General features: G+C 39.9%; 1 protein-coding gene across 6 annotated transcripts in view; it reads right to left on the reverse strand.

Moving 5' to 3' along the window:
* Positions 1 to 19,735, reverse strand: part of ARNTL2 (aryl hydrocarbon receptor nuclear translocator like 2) — a 53,271-nt gene extending 33,536 nt beyond the window's left edge. For 2 of the 6 annotated variants that reach the window (XM_042468352.1, XM_042468353.1), the window contains exons 1-5: positions 19,487 to 19,735; positions 13,102 to 13,249; positions 8,521 to 8,559; positions 6,225 to 6,263; positions 3,750 to 3,907 (exon numbers count right to left, since the gene is read on the reverse strand). In XM_042468352.1, the coding sequence (XP_042324286.1) occupies positions 3,750 to 3,907; positions 6,225 to 6,263; positions 8,521 to 8,559; positions 13,102 to 13,249; positions 19,487 to 19,649 (547 nt within the window). In that variant the 5' untranslated portion in view covers positions 19,650 to 19,735. The remainder of the gene's footprint in view (positions 1 to 3,749; positions 3,908 to 6,224; positions 6,264 to 8,520; positions 8,560 to 13,101; positions 13,250 to 19,486) is intronic. The other 4 variants (XM_042468356.1, XM_042468358.1, XM_042468355.1 and 1 more) reach the window with 3 other exon arrangements.
* Between the last annotated feature and the right edge of the window lie 239 nt (positions 19,736 to 19,974).

The following is a 19,974-nucleotide window of genomic DNA, read 5'->3' on the forward strand; positions in this document are numbered from 1 at the left end:
AGAACTGTATTTAAACTTCCATGGCCAGATGTAATGTGGGAATGAGGCAGAGCTTAGAAAGGTTACCTTTTCTGGACTAAACCTCCAGAATTCATAAGTGGCCATTTTAGTTGGGGAATTCTGGGAGCTGGAATCTAAATATATTACTTTGTGAAAGGTCTGGGTGAAGTTGTGACAACTATGTGATGAAAAAAAAACTTTGGTCATATGAAGAAGAAGAAACCCTTCATATCTGTTTTTATGGCAATATGTCTAAATGTGGAGCCTTCCTCTGTTCTTCTAATATATGTGTATGTGTACACACACACACATACATATATAATAATAAATATATAGCTCCATCAGGCCTGGCCTAAAGTAAGAAGACGAGCCCTCTCCTTTGCCATCTGACATCATTCAGCCTCAGAAGAAGACAGCAGCCAGCCAGCTCCATTGGAGCCTGGCCTAAAATAAGAAGACGAGCCCTCTTTGACATCTGACATCTTCTGACCTCAGAGGAAGAGAAGGGCCGGTCAGCTCCATCAGGCCTGGCCTAAAGTAAGAAGAAGAGCCCTCCCTCCAGTCCATCTGTCATGGTCCAGGCTTCGGAGGGAGAGAAGAACCACTGGACTTGATCCCCTTCCCCACTGCCATTCCCTTCTCCTTTTGTGTCATGTCTTTTTAGATTGTAAGCCTGAGGGCAGAGAAATGTCTAATTAACTATCTGTAAGCTGCTCTGAGAGTCTTTCTGGCTGAAGAGCAGGGTATATATACAATAAACAAACAAACAAACAAATAAATGTCAATATCTACTTTCCCCAACCCAATTTCAGCACACTTTGCAAGGACATATTTGTAACATACATGCTGGGCAATAAGGGCCCAAACAGACAGGCCAAAATAAAGTTGTTTTGGGTCAGATATGCTGTTTAAATAACACACACATCTTAAGAGGCCCGAAGCTGAGTTAAAGATGTGCCCCACTCCTTAGGACTGGAGTGTGGCCTTGGCACAGCTTCTGGCCTCTTAGGACCCATGCATCATTTAAACAGCATACCTCCAAAGCAGCTTTATTTTGGCCTGTCTCTTCAGGCCCTAAGTTGCAGTGGATAGCATGCTGATTTTAAGGCAAAAACCAACCATCTCTGCCCATATGTAAACATTCCCACGTGTTTCATGACCCAAACAGTTCTCCCAAGTTATTGCAAGGATCAAAGAAATAAGAGCTATAAAGCACTATGCACTGTAAAATTCCTATAATTCATTTATTATTTAAATCTGCATGTCACATCATCCTGAATTTCTAGTAAGCACAGGCACAACAAAAAAGGGACTGGCAAACACAATACAAGATGAGATTACAGACTAAAGAAAGTGTATGATATAAAACCAAAGGCAATTTAAAGAACAAAGAAAAGGTTAATATTCACAAGCCAAAAGGAAATTATTCAAATCATATCCAAGGATAGTTTGTAGAAGGAAAGGCGACAGCAACAGAAGAGATACATTTATTTTATTTTTTTCCTAAAATTTATTTTGAAAGATTTGTAACACATAATACAAACAATGTAATCAGTATAACAGTCAGATTATTGTTTTCCATAGGTTTAAGTTATGTATTCTTGTCTAGTTATCATTTGGAGATACATTTTCAAACCCTTTGAAGAATGTTGTAAAACATGACAGAATATAAACGAGGAACAGGGAATCCAGATTCAAAAGATACCTAGCTAGTAATCTTTGCACAAAAATAACTCATAAACAGAAACCTGAAATGTAACAATCAACAAGCAATGTATCTATGAGGCACCCATATTTTATTGTGGATGATTTAAGGTATCATTTTCACTGGTAGAGAACTGAGATAGAGCAGTGCCCAGAAGTTTGGAAATAAAACAGACTCAACTAAACACAAAATAGAGATTTCAACACACTCAGGGCCCATACAGATAGACAGGGTATCACAGGCCAACCCTATGGTATCCCACACATGGTTCTGACCTGGCCCATCCCCAGGTTGGTGTGGCAACAGGCAGGTGTTCACATGCACACACACCAACATGCCATGCAGCCACCACCACTACCTGCCCCTTACCTGCCATCACCATCATGTTCCCTGGGGAAGCCCTCCCCTTGGCTCATAAGGGCAGAAACAGGGTTCCTGGCTTCACCCACAAGGTCAGGCATTCCCTTCTCCTGTCACAGGCTGTGACTGGGTCTACACAGAGAACATGGTGGCAGGTAACAGGTTGCGGGGCCTGCTATCATGGCACAGCTTAAACAGTGAGACTGGTCACCAGTACACTTAGGTCTGACCATATAACACCTGTGCTAAAATCTCTTCACTGGCTGCCAATGAGCTTCCAGGCACAATACAAGATGTTGTTTATTACCTTTCAAGATCTACCCAGGTCTTTGGTTTGTGTGTTGAGCCCCTTAAAGGATTTCTTAAGAAGGCAGAATGTTATGAGTTTGTTAGAACAAAATAATTTTTAACCTGCCATCTTTAATGTCCCAAAAAGGACTTGTGAAATTTCTGAGTACAAAGTAGACAAGGAAATCAGCTTGCTCAAGGCCCTAACAGTTTACGGCAAGAAACCTAAAAACGAGGAATAAGTCTTTGGGAAATGTGTACTGTGTGTTAGCAAATATTTTTCCCTTCTTGTATTATACAGGAATATTTCAGGAGGAAAGGAAACACTGTCCATGTTGCATATCCTAATACTATCACACTGCCAATACTATAAAATGCTCAGGTTTGTGTTGGGAACCTCAAAACTAAACCCTCAGACACTGAGCCCTCCCATATGCACTCAAGCAAAGTTATACCAAGATTATACTGTTACACCAAGAGCAGATGGCATGCCCTTATAAGCACAGCTTTGTCCTTTCAAATTGACAACAGCTCTCAAGGATCTCAGGCAGAGATCTTTCCCATTACTACTTACCAGTACTGTTTAAATCAGCCCATTCAAGTTCTGGATTCAGGATTCATGTAAAACTAAAGCACATTCCTAACTAGCAGAAGCATCCTTCTATCCTAAACACAATGAGGAAGCGATAAGATTTGTACAAACCACTCTGCGCTTGTGTAACTGCTGAAGAGACATATTAGTATTCAGTCAAAACAGCCTCCCTCTACTCACTTTCCAAGGAAATATTGAATATAAAAGATTGGTTATTAAAATTATTAGATATGGCAGAATTAGATAAACTGACATGTCTAATAAGAAATGAAACACTAGGAGAATATGTGAAAGAATGGGATCCGATATTGAAATACATAGGTGAACAATGGGGTATATTGATAAAACTGAGTATGTAGGATTACTGAATGAAACTGATATGTGATTATATAGGTATATTATGATAATAGATGTATATCCTTTACTGTAGCAGAATTAGGTTTATTTCTTAATGTGATAAGACAAGGACAGTTTGATTTAAAAATAATGGAGTAATAACATGGAGTTCTTCTAGTAAGGAAAGTTAGATATTGTTAGATGGAAAAGGAATATATTTATGGAAGATATTTAATTTTACAGAAGGGTGATTCAGAAATTATGGTTGTATATAAGAATATGTGTATCATAGTTATAGAGGAATATGTAGTTTTCTTTTTCCTTTCTTGGTTTAGATAAGAATGTAATTTTAAATGGAGTACTTGTGTGTTCGTCTGTTTTTATGTCTGTTTTTATGTTTCCATGCAACTTTTTTAATGTTAAAATTAATAAAAATCATTATTAAAAAGCCAGCCTTCCTTTACTCACTTTTCAATGATTTTAAATGTTGCACGGTCATTCTTAATACTGTAAGTTTATCTAGCTTACGCGCCACTGGATTGCACTGAGGTATCATGGCAGATAATTCTTCTATCAGGTTGTTCATTTTGTCTCTCCTTCTTTTCTCTGTTTGACTATGAGCCTCCCTAGGAAAAATGTGAAAGACATAACTTAGACTTCCTTATCCAATACAGGTTGGTTTCTGAAATGCAGAGTAATAATTTTTACGTAAGTAGTTAAATAGAATATGTCCTTTTAAAAACGTCTATGCACGACACATAAAGCAACCATTAATCTGAAACAGTAAACAAAACAAAAAAACATGCTAAGGTAAAACTCAAAACATTCCACCACAAATCCTGTATGATCAACTTCCTCAACAGTGCAAATAACATAAAAAGTCATCTACTTTCTATAAATATGTCTTAGACTTTGAAAAATACAGTATTCTTCAAAATAATTTTCTTTGCTTGAAATATTTGTATATGGTTTTCTTCTATTCTAATACAGAAAGGCCAGAACAAAAAAAGTACATCTATTATGCAAGCATGTCTAGCTTTAAAAATGAGTACAAACCTATCTACTATATATGAAGTCCATTTTAGAACATGGCCAGTATTTATGAACATAAATGTTCATGAATGTTATCTCTATCCTAATGTATAACTTATTTTTAAGTCATCAAGAAACTAACGCATAGCTTTATCACTTACTACTGTGATCCCCAACACAATGCACATGGGTACCAAAGCATCTGTAGAAATATTCTGTGTGATCCATGGGGCCCTCTTCTCCCTCCTCCTTCTGAGTTGGGCTTATTGTTTACTGTTGTTCTTGCCTTGGCTAGTGTTCCATAGCACACTCAGCTAAAAAAAAAAGTAAAGATGCCCGCATCCAGAATCAACTACTTATTTTGATTAAGTGGGGCTTTATCAAGGCCAGGAAATTAAGAAATTAAGAGAAAACAATCCAGGCAAGCTCATTCTGTTGGGAGAATCAGGGATACTCCAGGTCCCATGCACAGCGCATTTATCTGGTGGCTCATTCTGCACAAATATTCTCCAAACTTCCAACATCTTCACCAGACATCCTCCTTATCTCCTTATCTGATAGTAAGAGAGTTATCCCTTCCTCAGAACTACTTCAGCAGTTGGTGCTGATATGGGAAAGGTAGGTCAGAAGTTCATCTTGTGTTGGGAAATGGTAGGCAAACAGAGCACTAATCTGTGTGGGAGGCTGAGCAGTTATTCCTGCTAGGTAAATCCTCAAGAATTGCAAAGGAGGGTATTCTGAAAGTGAGTGCCAGAAGCACACAGTTAGCATTTGTGAACTTTGAGCAGCACCTCCATAATCTAATGCGTCTCACTGCCTATATTTTGCAGGTTTAGAGATCAGTTCTCTCCCCCTACACACTTGTTGGACCCAAGTCAGTGACAGGCAAGACAAAGAGAAAGCCTAATGTCAAAGAGCTAAAGCAAAAAGAAATAATGTTTTTTTAAAAGAGTGTTGATGAAAAATAGGTGAAAACTTTTTGAGGGCTATGAGAACAGATAAGACAACCAAAATCAGAGAAAGAGATACTGAAAATTAGGATAACTTTTTCCTCAGTAAAAGACAGATTTTGGAGGGTTTAGGATGCCTTTAATATCCAAATGCAAAACATGACATTAGGCTTGACAGAAAAAGAAGTCAATTAAATTTCTCAAGCTACAGATGCAGGTGAGAATCTAACAATATCTCTATCTGATGTCAATGGATCCAATAATATTGGCAATGCTGCCTCACTCCTGCAGACCCAACCGCTATGTAACCAAACAACTTGCTCCAGCAAAACTTGTTGGTGCCAGGAAACATTGCAGGAAGAAGAAAGGAGGAAGAACGTTTTGATTCCACCAACATTGGATATTAAAGTATGATGTATATTGTGGAATATAGGTGCTACGATTACAAGATTTTGCTAGAATCGCCTATTCTTGCTGACTGGAAGGGGAATTGGCACTGCAGTACTGTAATGTAGTGTCTGTGACCAGTCCAAAGTAAAAAAGAAAGAAAAAGAAAAAATATCCTTAATATATATACTGTCTGTTCTAGATGAACTCAGTGGAATTTAGCCTCAGTACAAGTATATTGGACTGCCTTGTATATCTGCTAGAGAAATTATGCATAGGGCTATTAAAAACATATTCCTATACAATGGTGTTGAGCAATATATACCACGACATACAGAGCATCATACCAGCATTTCATGAACATGAAGTGTTCAGTGATCACAATCTAGATGAAGACAAACACTTAAGCCTGAGTTTCAGTAGGAGACAAGTAAGCAGTTCAGCAGTTTGGATCATGGCCTATGCCATTATGCTTATGTTGCACAGAGATATGCAAGCATAGATGTTTAGCATCGTGACAATTGATGTTTTATATATTTCTTTTTCAGAAAGTGATTTTTCCAAGTTGCAGTACCTGAAATATTTAATTTTTACATGTTCTTCATCTTCACTCCTATGGGGAAAAAGAATTAAAATTAAATAAAGTGCAAAAACTATACTCATACATTTTAGATGGTCAAATATACTATTTGATACTGCACACATTCCTGCTCAGTATCAAAATTCTTTAACAACTTCCAAAAGATACACAGCTAAAGTAAGCCAGGTGGTAGCTTCCATGCCTGAGGGATAGTAAATGTACTCTGGGTATTAGGCTGAACATTAAAGGAGATGTCCAAAGTGTTGAACCCCATGTTCAAAATGGCATCAGCACTCTGGATACTGTCTTTAAAATTTGGACTAAAACCTAGAGAAGTTTAATCACACCACCCATATAAGAAACACTAGCTGTCACTGTAAACCTATCAGTTTCACAAAACACCCCTCCCTCCCTCCCTTTTAATTTATTTTATTGACTTGAAAAGGGGAGAGGAACCACACTTTCCCCAAAAATTATTTACCCACTATTTCACAAATGTGTGAACTAACATAGTGGGGGGTTGTGTATTTACTTTAAAGAAAATCTGAACTTGGTATACCACAAAATGTAAACTTAAAACAAATGTACTAAAGCTCATGTGTTATAATTCTCCAAAACACTAGCTTATTATGACATATAAACAAGGCAATTCACTCCCTAAACTCTGAATTATTCCACAATCTCCCCCCCTCCTCAAAATTCATTATTGATCTAAAGGAGATACATTGTTTTACCCCAAATCTCCAAGACTAGAGGCCAGGGATATGGAATGTGTGGTTCGCTTGAAATTTTTTGAGTGAAACTCCCATCGGCCCTAGTCAGCGTTTGTTGTTGTTGTTAATCACCTATGAGTTATCTTGACCCATGGCGATCCTGTGGATAAGACATCGCCAAGACTCCCTGTCTGCCACTGCTCTGCTCAGTTCCTGCAAACTCATACCTGTGACCTCCCTAATAGAGTCCATCCATCTAGCATGGAGCCCTCTTCTCTTCCTGCTTCCTTCCAGCTTTCCTAACATCATTGTTTTTTTCCCAGTGAATCATGCCTTCTCATGATGTGTCAAAAGTATTAAAGCCTCAGTTTTGTCATCTTCGTTTCCAGGGAGATTTCCGGTTTTATCTGTTCTAAGATCCATTTGTCTTTTTGGCTGTTCACGGGATCTTCACCACTCCATCACCACATCTCAAATGAATTGATTTTATTCCTATCTTCTTTCTTCACTGTCCAGCTCTCACATCCATACATGTTAATAGGGAATACAATGGCTTATATGATTCTAACTTTTGTGCTCAGCTGTATATCTTTTCATTTTGGAATCTTTTCTAGTTCTTTCATAGCTGCCCTTCCCATCCTTAAACTTCCCACTGCAGTCCCCATTTCTGTAAATGTTTGATCTCAGCTTTGAGATCTCTTTTGCTATTTCTTTTTCTTCATTGTCTAGGTTGAATTTGTCATTAATTTTGGGGTTTTTTTATGTTCATTAATTTTGAGGTTTTTATGTTCAACAGTAGTCCCTTGCATTTTCTTCCTTGATCTTCCTTAGTAGTTGTTCCAGGTCTGGGAGGTTTTCTGCTGATACTATGGTGTCGCCTGTGTATCTTAGATTGTTGATGTTCATTCCTCCTATTTTTACTCCTTCTTCTTCTGTGCCCAATCCTGCTTTCCTTACAATAGGTTCAGCATGTAAGTTAAAAAGGTAGGGTGGTAGATAGCCTTTCTAACCTCTTTGCCAACTGGGAACCATTCTGTTTCTCCTCGTTCTGTTCTGACAGTGGCTTCTTGTCCTAACAACAGATTTCTCATCAGGACTAACAGATGTGTTGGCACTCCCATGTCTTTAAGGGTGTTCCACTGCCTATCATGATCAATGCAGTCAAAGGCTTTGCTGTCATCTATAAAGCACATGCAGATTTTCTTTTGGAACTCTCTAGTGCACTCCATGAGCCCTCATATGTTTGCAATGTGAAGTATGTTTGTATGTTTGCAAAGGAGAAGTATGGTGAGGCGAGGAGGGAGGGCAAAGTCCATCCACGTCCCCATCCCCAGTGCGGCAGAGAGAGAGAGAGAGACTAGGCATCATAGTAAATGTTAAAGGACTAAGAGTTACTGTCCAAAAACATCTGGAGGACCACACATTACAGGCCATTTTTCTAGGCAATTTATCTTCAAATAAGTGATCTCCTTTTAGCAGTTTACAAGTGTATAAACAGAAAGAGATACATATTATCCCCACTTTCTAAACATAGTACTGTAATCTATTGTGTGTATTATGTTTATGAAGTATTATACCTGCTCTGGAGATCATCAACATCAATGTCACATGCATACCTAGAGAAAGAGATTTTAAGTAATCAGATGACATCCAACTGGAGGATAATAAATCAGAGCAACTTATCATTCTACTGGTTTTACAGCAGAAACCAGTAAACAGACACATGCATACACGAGTCCTGTCGATATCTTGAGCAATGACTATAGGGTTAGTAGATGGTGGAATTCTAATGATGCAATTTCAAGACTTTCTTTTTTGCCATTATTTAGGGGGGATTCCTAAGAATGTGCTACAAACGCCTACAGCAATTGCCTAGATACATTATGCAGTGAGAGAGCCACCATGGGGCAGTGGTTTAATACTGGACTAAAGACTGTGGAAAACTGGATTTTGGATCCCTACTCAACAATGGAAATCCATAGGGTATCCTTGAGCAAGGTTACACTCTTTCAGTATCAGAGGAAAACAATAAAAATATAAATAAAACTTTAATTTATATCCCGCTTTTTGTTACCACAATCAAAGCGGTGTACAACCTTTAAAAAATACAATATATACAATTTCCACCACCCCTCTTAAAAAAGGATTAAATAATTCTAGCCATTAAAATTACAGACAATAAAATCTAAAAACAATAATACAATAATAGAATAATGGTGGGCAGAGTCTTCACTTGTATATGTCTGTGGAGGGATCTTTACATGGCCGGGTTCTATTCTGGGAAAGCCTGCTGGAAGAGATCCGTCTTGACAGCTTTCTTGAAGCTCTCTAGGTTGGCAATTTGATGGATCTCGTCCAGCAGGCCATACCATAAAGTGGGAGAGATCGTGGAAAAAGTTCTCTGGGAGGTCGCAGTCAATCTGGTCTTTGTGGACTGCAACAAATTCCTCCCAGAGGATCTGAGTGCATGGGGCGGATTATACGGAAGGAGGCGATCCCTTAAATTGGTTGGGCCCAAACCATGGAGGGCTTTAAAGGTAATGACCAACACCTTGTACTATGCCCGGAAACTAATAGGCAGCCAGTGGAGTGATTTCAATATTGGTGTAATATGGTCACTCCTAGTTGTTCCTGTAATCAATCTGGCTGCCATATTCTGTACCAATTGTAGTTTCCAGACTAGGCACAAGGGTAGCCCAATATAGAGCGCATTGCAAAAATCAAGTCTTGAGGTTACCAGTGTGTGTACTACAGTTTCAAGGTCCCCTGGCTCCAGGAAAGGGCACAGCTGACATATCAGCTGGAGCTGATAACAGACACTCTTGACCGTTGCATTCATCTGATTTCTCATCTGAAGTGACGAGTCGAGAAGCACTCCTAAGCTGTGAACACATTCCTTTAAGGGGAGTGTGAACCACTCTAGGACTGGAGGTTGCAGCCTGATACCTAGTTTGGGGGGGGCCTACCATAAGTACTTCCGTTTTGTCTGGATTCAGCTTGAGCTTGTTTTCCCTCATCCAGTCCATTATTGCTGCAAAACATTGATTGAGGGGAGAAATGCCATCTGCCATCATTGCTGATGACCGAGACATGGAGAAGTATATTTGGGTGTCATCAGCATACTGATAACACCCTGCTCAGTGTCTACAGATTATTTCTTCCAGCAGCTTCATATAGATGTTGAATAACATCGGGGACAGGATGGTGCCCTGAGGGACACCTCAATTCAGCTCTGTTTTTGAAGAGCAACAGTCCCTGAGCATCACCCTCTGGAATCTACCTGAGAGGAAGGAACGGAACTACTGCAAAGCAGTGCCTCCAATTCCTAGCTCTCTGAGGCGTTCCAAGAGGATGTCATGGTCTATTGTGTCAAATGCTGCTGAGAGGTCTAATAGCACCAGAAGGGTCATGTCGATGCTTAGATGGAGGTCATCAGTTAAGATGACCATGGCAGTCTTCACCCCATATCCTGTCCTGAAGCCAGTTTGAAATGGATCTAGAAAATCAGCTTCATGCAAGAACACTTGGAGCTGAAGAGCAACAGTCCTCTCAATCACCTTACTCAAAAATGGCAGATGGGAAACAGGCCTCTAATTTTCCATGTCCAGGGGGTCCAGGGGGTCCAGGAAAGGTTTTTTCAGAGGCGGTCTAACAACCGCTTCCTTTAAGGCAAATGGTACATAACCTTCCCTAAGGGATGCATTGATTACATGTCTAAGAAGCCATGATGGGCAGGGGTCAAGAGGGCATGTCGTCTTCCTCACCTCAATGGCAAACTCCTCTGAACAAATCTTGCTAAGAAAACTCTATAATAGGATCTCCATGAGTCAGAAATGGCTTGAAGGCATACAACAACATTATGCTCGGATCAACATTATACAGTTTCCTATTCTGAATCCATTTGAGCCCGTCTTTAACTATATTAGACTACCCTTAACTGCCCTCTTTCATTCTTCCACCAGCGGTGAAACCTTATTTAACACAATTTCCTGTCCCAGTTTGAAACCTGAAGATACATTAGTATCAAATTAGAAAAGAAGGTACCAAATTATGCCCCTCAAACAAGAATAAGCAACTCCCAAACAAAAATAAAGTCAGCCCTCCATTTTCGTGGGGGATCCATTCCGATCCCCCCCCCCCTTTTGCAAAAATGGAAACTCACACATATTCAAGCCCCATAGGCTTGATGGGGGCATGTGCCCATGATTGGTTGTGGGCACGCTCCCCATTTTAGCCTTCTCCATTTGCTCCGCACAAGTAAGCAAGGGTCACAGATCTGAAGTCCACACAAACAGAGAGGCAACTGTAAACCAATTTAATTCCCCTTCATTTAGTATATACACCATATTTCATTTTTAATTTTTTAGAATCATTTTGTAAATCAAAACTAGTTGCACTCTGCCATGAATTCTTGTAATGCAATACCAGAATTTGCATAATTTGCAATTTGCATAAATGACCCTGGCACCAAACGCCAACTCAAACAAAAAAGCCTCCAAACATTTCTAGAAGATGCTCATTCTCCAATGCTGGTTACTTCTAGAACACCGAGTTCCACAGCTATGATGTTGACATCATTACCAACAACATCTTCTCCTGTTCCCAAAATTGTGTGCCCTGACACACTGATGCTCTAATAAAGAGGGTGCTGTCAAGTTTCAGTATTATGACATGGCATATTACAAAAAGTGTTTTGGAGAGCCCAGTTAGAAAAGCCATTCAGTAATAAGACTATGTACAGAAATTTTAACAATGCTATATAAGGGTCTGCAGTTTTATTTTGTTTCATTTTAAAGGTGTTTCTTAGTGCACAGAAAAGAGATCCTTAGTAAATACTCTCTTTTGCTTATGTTTCATCAGAGAAAACCCTCTTGGTGCCAAATGACATGGTTTTTAGGTTCTGGAAAAGACCTGTCTCATTCATTCCCTTGACTGTAAAAATAAAAGTAATCCCTTTCAATTAACTCCTCTCTTTTTATTTACTAAATATACTATTTCCACCTTATTGTGCTGTTATCACTACAACGTTAAATGGAAAATAGTACAAAGTGACAAAAGGGCAGGGAGGGGACAGATTCCATGAGCAGAAGATGGAAAAAAATAATTGGTCTAGGACTGGGACTGGTTGTAAAGGAAGGATATAAATTGTTAAAACAAAACAACTGCACCTAAAACAGTCCAAGGGATCCAAATCATGTCACAAGTCCTTTCCAACTCCTCCATAGGTAGTGTTGGGAGTATCTTGTGCAAAAATACATATTTTTTTATGTTTTGAGGATTGGGCAATGGAGAGATGATGTCCACAAGCCTCTGGAGTAACAATGCAGTCTCCTGACCTCCAACAAGTGCCCACTCCAAGTCTAGAACATCTCTGGTAGGTAGAGTTGAAGAAATTTAGAGACTAAGCTGGAAAGTTAAGCAAAGCATAGAAAAAAGATAGGCTTCTAAGGGTACAGAATAGGTCATAAAGTTGGATGGGAACAGAAAGAAAATATATACCGTATATACTCGACTATAAATCGACTTCATGTATAAGTCAAGAGCAGGTTTTGGGGCCAAAACTATGGATTTTGATATGACCTGTGGATATGTCAAGGGTAAAATTTAGGGGCATGTAAGAAAGGATGTAAAGGACAAAGCAAAGGAAAATGATAACAAATGATTTACAAAATTCCATCAGGTATAACTGTTTGTTTGTGCTCACCCTAAAGGCTAGATGGATGAGAGAATGGGGCGAGGGGAAGTCAGTGCTTCCAGGACAGATCACGCTCTTGCCTTTCACCAAGGGATGGTTCCTTTTCTTAATAAGAGCTAAGAACAGTACTTATATTGACATGTGGATAAGTTGACTTCATGGGGCAATTTTTTGACTTAAATTTCTGGACTTATACATGAATATTTACAGTACCTAAAAATAGTACATGAGCACGACTTTCTTTGCATACATGTTATTATGCAGTTCCAAAACACATACATAAAAATCATGATCTGCCCCAAATTCAGCACAGGTGTCAAGCTGAGCCAAGAATGATGATTCCTGAAATGCCTGAGTTAGATAGACAATAACATGCACATACAAAGGTAGATATAAAAAGAAAAAATCTACCAAAGATGGGTTTCTCTAAGAGTTGTACGGACACATAAGCCATTTCACTTACTGGTTATCAGAATCACTTCCTTTCCGTTTTCTTGGAAACTCTACCGCAAAGGTATTGATTGAACTGGCAGTGGCAGGCTGGGCTGTGGGACTCATAAGGCTTGAGACTGCAGAGGCAACACACTGGGCCTCTTCCATCTGGCGATTATCTGTCAATAGGAAAACAATGCCTGTGCTGAAGATGTTCTTCTGTATTTAGTTCAAAAAATTCAAAAGCAAAAGCAGTTAACCACAACAAATGTTGCCATCCTAATCTCTAGATGACTCTCGTACATCCACATGGCACATTTACTGCAGTCTGACACCACTTTAATGAATATCACTCCGTCCCATGGAATCCGGAGTTGTGCAGTTCGATGAGATGTTTAGAGCACTAGAGAGCTGTATTGCTGTAGTGCATGAAGTGGTCTAGAGCTCTTCATTGTTCTTAATCTTTCAAATCAACTTTGTCATGTGGCAATCCGATGAATGAGAAAATTCCAAGTCACCCTATCATCAATAGCCTTGCTCAAGTCTTGCAGACTCAACTGCAGAGAATTTTAAGTATCTCTCCAAACGATAAATCCGAGAATTCCATAGAAAGGAGCCATGGCCATGAAACTAGTATCTAACTGTTGTAATTGTTCAGTGTGGATACACCTTCTGATACCAAGTAAATGAATGAATGATGCAGAGACCTCTCATCACAAATGTTAATGTGCTTCTGGCCAGCTATTTGGCAAACTACTACTGCTACCACAAGAAAAGTAGAAAGGGCTACAGAGCAAATCATGGTAGAAGACAGCCTTGCACATTCCCAACATTTTGCTTTACATGGTTTTGGCCAGAGATCAGGGGACCTAAAGTTCAAAGCATATGAAGGACACCAGGCTGCCTACTCTCTCACACAGAGAGAACTGTATAATTTTTCCCCTTTTATTCCATTATTGCTCTTAATGTTATACTATATAGAAGCAACAAGTAAATAGCATGTTAAAATGAAAATAACATGTTGTATGTAACAATGTTACCAAGCTGTAACATATATGTCAGATAATCAAGGCATGTTGTTGTTATTGTTGTTTTTACAGAATCACATAACTTTTAACATCTTTCCTTTTTTTTAGCAAAATTTGCTGCTTTTAAAACATTACTGGGAGGTTGTTTGGGTGGCTTTTGGCCATTTCTGGCTGTTTCTATTTTTAAAATAGAACCGTTTATGAATTCCCAAGCTCCGTATATGAGGAGTTATTGGATAAGGCCTTAGAGAGTTGGCGGTAAGACTCTCGTACATTTCCTTCCAAACTGGGACTGCACCTGCACTGCAGAATTAAAGCAGTTTGACACCACTTTAACTGTCATGACTCAATGCTACAGAATCTTGGGATTTGTAGTTTTGTGAGACGTTTAGCCTTCTCTGCCAGAGAGCTCTGGTGCCACAACAAACTACAAACCCCACGTTTCCAAAGGGTGGAGCCATGACGATTAAAATGGTGTCAAACTGCATTAATTCTGCAGTGTGGTATGAGCCTTGGTTAAGAAATCAATAACAGTGCCATGCTTATGCTGCTTTCATAATTTGAATACTTACCTTCAAATAGTCACTTGGAAATCAGCAAAATGAATGACTAACTATGCACAACACATATCAATGTGAGAGTCACTGACTAGGTGCTTTTTTGTGGAATAGTCAATATGTCCAGTAATACAATAATATATTCAAAGTATGTGCCAAATAAGGTCTCAACAGTATTTAGAATTAAAGTTATGAAAATGTAAATAATTATTTCTCTAAAGCAGTAATGAGATAATGATATGCAGAACAAGGTTTCAGTCAGGGGTTTATCAAGTATCTGCTATATTTTTAATTATTCAAAGACACTTCTCCCTAATAGAGCAATCCTATCCCTTTCAGATGGCCCCTCGTATGCTTGCAGAAAGCTCCGCAAATGTAACAGTACAGCTAGATGCATCCATGCTGGCAGCAGGCACTAAAACATGGTGCTCCAGGACTAGCCTTTGATCTGCTAGATCTCCCAGGATCAGGCCCATTATCTGGAGGTGTCACAGTTGTATACAGATAGGGGGAAATGTAAAAGCATAAACCCTTAAAGTGGGAAAAATGAAGCAGGGGGGAAATCTGTGTTTCCCTTCTCCTTATCCAAAGCTAGCCTGTGGGGCTTTGAAAGTGGGTTGTCCATCATTTCACTTCACCACCATTCGGCCACTTACACTGCTGTGCCCACAAGCATTAAAACTCATCTAGCAACTGAGCAAAATCAGTGAAAGGTTTAAATCAAATAAAAGTATGTGAATGTATTTATATAACCATTTATAAGAGCATTGCTTTAATGTGCCAAGAGAGCAGGAAGAAGCAGTGGAGGCTGAGAAAGGGCTAAAGCAGTGTTTTCAAAAACAGCCAATAAAATGTATCACTATTTAAGGGGGTTTTTTTTGGGGGGGGGAGAGAAAGAAACCCTTGCTCCCTCAAGATGCACGGATCAAGTAAAGAGTAAATTATGGCAGTAAACCGGCCCATCTGGCTTAAATGAGCAAAGGCTTTAAAAAGGGTAATGGCAAATAATGGGTGGAAATAATGGGTTGCACCAGCCTCTATTGGGAATTTACTATCCTCACAATCCAGTTTTATAGTTTGACAGGTTGTCTGTAACAATGGTACAAAACATACTGCAGAAATAATCCAGTTTGAGACTACTTTAACTCAGTTGAGTTGTAATTTATTGTGGCACCAGAGCTCTCTGACAGAGGCAGCTGTATGTCTCTCAAAACTACAGTTCCCAGAATTTCCTAGCATTGAGCCATGACAGCTATCTGATGCGGAAAACCAGCATTTTATCCTTTTATCGGGCCAGGGACCGGTATTATATTTGAGCTCATTGGCTACAAATGTCTCTTTCCTTTCCTTTCTGAAAACTGTCAGATGATGGATCATGGATCCAGGAACCATCACTTGAGTAGCACTGATCTATAACTGCTCCATGTTGGGGAATGGGGAGGTGATGGATCTTCATAGCATTCCCCAATATCCACTGTGTTCAGAATACCTCTTCTTCTCATCCACCGTATCAGAAGATGCAAAAAGTCACAGAAGTTTCCACATTGACTGAGAGTGGTTGAGGTTCACTCCGGCCTTTAAGATTGTACAGCAGACCCTTGGTATATGCTGCAGTTTGGTTCCAGGACCCCCATGGATAACAAAATCCATGGATGATCAAGTCCCATTAAATGCAATGGTGTAGTGAAATGGTGTCCCTTATACTGTATAAAATAGCAAAATCAAGTTTTGCTTCTTGGAAAATTTTCAAGCCGTGGATGCTTGAATACGTGGATAAAGAATCTGTGGATATGCAGGGCCGACTGTATCTGGCCTTCTCTCTGCTCTCAGAAAAGAAGACCTGAAACATGCCATGCCCCTCGCCTCAAGGAATGCCCTCCAAATGCATCTGAGGAAGTAGACTGGAGTCCATGAAAGCTCATGCTGCCAACTTCTTTCTTTCAGTTAAGTCTCAAAGATGCTACACGATCTCCCTACATACTCATTCTACAGACTAACACGGCTATATCTTTGAATTCTCCCAGGCTGGGTTCCTGAACTGTGGATTAAAATTAGAAAGTTAAACTATGCACTGGTAAATTCTGAAGAAAGACTCCAGTCCGAAAATACCACAGAACTAAAACAACAACAACCTGACCTACTTTTTTTGGGAAACAGAATTAACAGGCATAACGTCTCTAGCACAAAATGAAACAGAAGCGGTAAGTGAAGAACTACAGAAGATTCATCTCTGTGCCTAAAACTGGAAGACCAGCAGCCACATTTAGAAGCATTAGGGAGGAAGATATGCCCTTCAGCATTATTAAATCTATCTATCTATCTATATAGAGATAGATATATCACTTGAAGCACAGATTGGAAAGGCATGGGATACTATAGCACAAAAAAAGGTACAGGATACTATGGCCTGTTACAGACTGCCACAATAAAGCTGTTTCAGGTCTCTTTGGAGGTATGCTATTTAAATGATGCCTGGGTCCTAAGAGTCTGGAGGTCGCACCAAAGCCACACTCCATTCCTAAGCACTGGAGGGCAGCTTTGGTGCAGCTTCCAGATGCTTAGGATGCATGCATCATTTAAACAGCATACCTCCAAAGAGACCCCAAGCAGCTTTACTTTGGCAGTCTGTAACAGGCCTATAGCACAAAAAAAAAGATAAAGTCCAAAACACGCTGCACAAATAATGCAGTTTGAGACTGCTTTAACTGCTTTGGCTCAGTGCTAGGAAATCCTGGGAATTGTAGTTTGTTGTGGCACCAGAGCTCCCTGACAGAGTAAATTATTTATTTATTTAGTATTTCATTATATCCTGCCTTCCTCCCTGGAGGGACCTAGGGCAGCTCACAGATAAAACCTGTAGTAGGCTAAATGTCTCACAAAACTACAGTTCCCAGAATTCCCTAGCATTGAGCCAGGGCAGTTAAAGCGGTCCAAGACTCGATGATTTCTGCAACATGTTTTGGACCTTAATCAAGATGGCATAATTTAGTAATAAAGAAAATGTATGCACCTTGGTACGTAATTGCCAAAAAGGTAATCATAAAATCTATCCTTGATAAAGGCAGTGTAGATAATAAAAACATTTAATGCCCCAAAATATCAGCTGAGGATGTGCATCTAGGTCAGTGGTTCCCAAACTCTAGTCTTCCAGGTGTTTTGGACTTCAGCTCCCAGAATCCCAGACTACTGGCCAAAATGGCTGTGGCTTCTGGGAGCTGAAGTCCAAAACACCTGCAGGACCAGAGTTTGGGAATCGCTGATCTAGGCAAGTCAAAAGGTAAACAGTATCTCCACCTAAATATAAACTTTGCACAACGAAGAATATAAATTAAGAGATCATTTACCAGCATCCCAACATTTCAATGGAATGCATTCGGAATAAATGTCCAAATCTCACAGAATGATAATTTTACTGTGTGCGCCAACATATGCGACGGTAACTAAAACATTAATGACAACAACAACCCCCATATTTAGGCAAACTGCAGCTCTGCCACAGGACAAACATTTAAGAAGTCCAAGGCGATTCTTCATGCATCATCACCATGGGTTCATCTAAGGGTGCATCTATAGTGCAGAAATAACGCAGTGCGCTTCCACTTTAAGTGCTGGAGCTCTAGCCTATGGAATAATAATAATCATCATCATCATCATAAAATGTTATTTATGTGCCGCCTCTCCCATAGGATTGAGGCATCAGATAAACACAGTATAAAATACAACATACAGTTAAAATACATACCATTAATTCCTGGGATTTCTAGCTTTGCGAGGCCTTTGGGCAAAGAGGGCTGGTGCCTCAGAAAACCACAAATCCCAGGACTCTGAAGAAATCAGCCATGGTAGTTAAAGTGTGGTCAAACAGCATTAGTTCTACAGTGTAGATGCACACTCAATGTCTATCTCCCCCTCTCGACCAAGGGGGAAAAAAGCTAAAAGGAGACAACAACATAACTCAGGGTACAACACACTCCCCTCCAAATAGCTTAAACACACCCTGGAAAGGGAAGGCATTTGGAAAACTAGGGCAGGCAAAATTAAGGTCACTATAGCAAAACACAACTAGCAGCCAGCCTGGGGCAGTGGTTTGAGTGCTGGACTGGGACTCTGGAGGGCAGTGAGTCAGGCATGGAACTCACTGGGCAAGTAGTCACACTCTCTCAGCCTCAGAGGCCAGGGCAAAGAAAACCCAGTGAGAGGGGTGGCCATAGGTCAGAAACGATGTGAAAGCGCACAGCAGCATAAACAATAACACAGAAAGAATATTTATATATTTCTATTTTATTGTATATGCTGCTGTATAGCAGTTATGCTGCACTCTCTCTCTCTCTCTCTATATATATATATATGTATATATATACTTTCTATTTTATTATTTATGCTGCTGTACAACAGTTATGCTTCTCTCTCTGTCTCGTGACATATATATATATATATTCTATTTTATTGTTTATGCTGCTATATAGCTGTTATACTGATATATATATATATTCTATTTTATTGTTCATGCTGCTGTAGAGCAGTTATACTGATATACTGTATATATATATATATATATATATATATATATATATATATATATATATATTATTGTTTATGCTGCTGTATAGCAGTTATACTTATATATATATTCAATTTTATTGTTTATGCTGCTATATAGCAGATTATATATATATTATTGTTTATGCTGCTCTCTCTAATATACATACACACACACATGTATATACATACTATATACATGTATGTCTATCCCTTGAGACCCAATTCATGTCCCCAATGTATTTCCCTCCCTCCTGCTTGAACTTCTCCTGCTGCTGCTGCTGCTTCTCACCAGTCTTAATGGCAGCAAGGGCAATGGCGGTGGCGGCGGAGGGGTCGCTGGGTCCCTGGCCGGCCTCCTCTTCCTCCTCCTCCTCCTCCTCCTCGCCCTCGTCCTCCTCTTCTTCCCCGCCTGGTGCTGGAGGTGCTGCCTCTTCCTCCTCCGCCGCCGCCATGGCCCAGCAGCAGAGGCCCTCCCGCCGCCTTCAGGGGCATGGAGCAGGAGGAGGAGGAGGGGAAGGGAGGCTGCAAGGCCAGCAGCCCCAAGGGAGGGAAGGAAGGAGGGAAGGGAAGGGCCTCAGCTCTGCTCCTCCTCCTCTTAAGGCGAGAGGGCTTAAGAATGGCTTCACTGAGGGAAAGAAGAAAGGGGGGAACATCATCATCATCATCATCATCATCATTATTATTATACATTACAGTATGTGGGGGACCCTTGGGCAAGTCACACTCTCTCAGCCCAGGGTTGCCAATAATGAGGACAAGGAACCATTACCTGTACTA

The sequence above is a fragment of the Sceloporus undulatus genome, chromosome 5 (assembly GCF_019175285.1).
Source record: "Sceloporus undulatus isolate JIND9_A2432 ecotype Alabama chromosome 5, SceUnd_v1.1, whole genome shotgun sequence".
NCBI lineage: Eukaryota > Metazoa > Chordata > Lepidosauria > Squamata > Phrynosomatidae > Sceloporus > Sceloporus undulatus.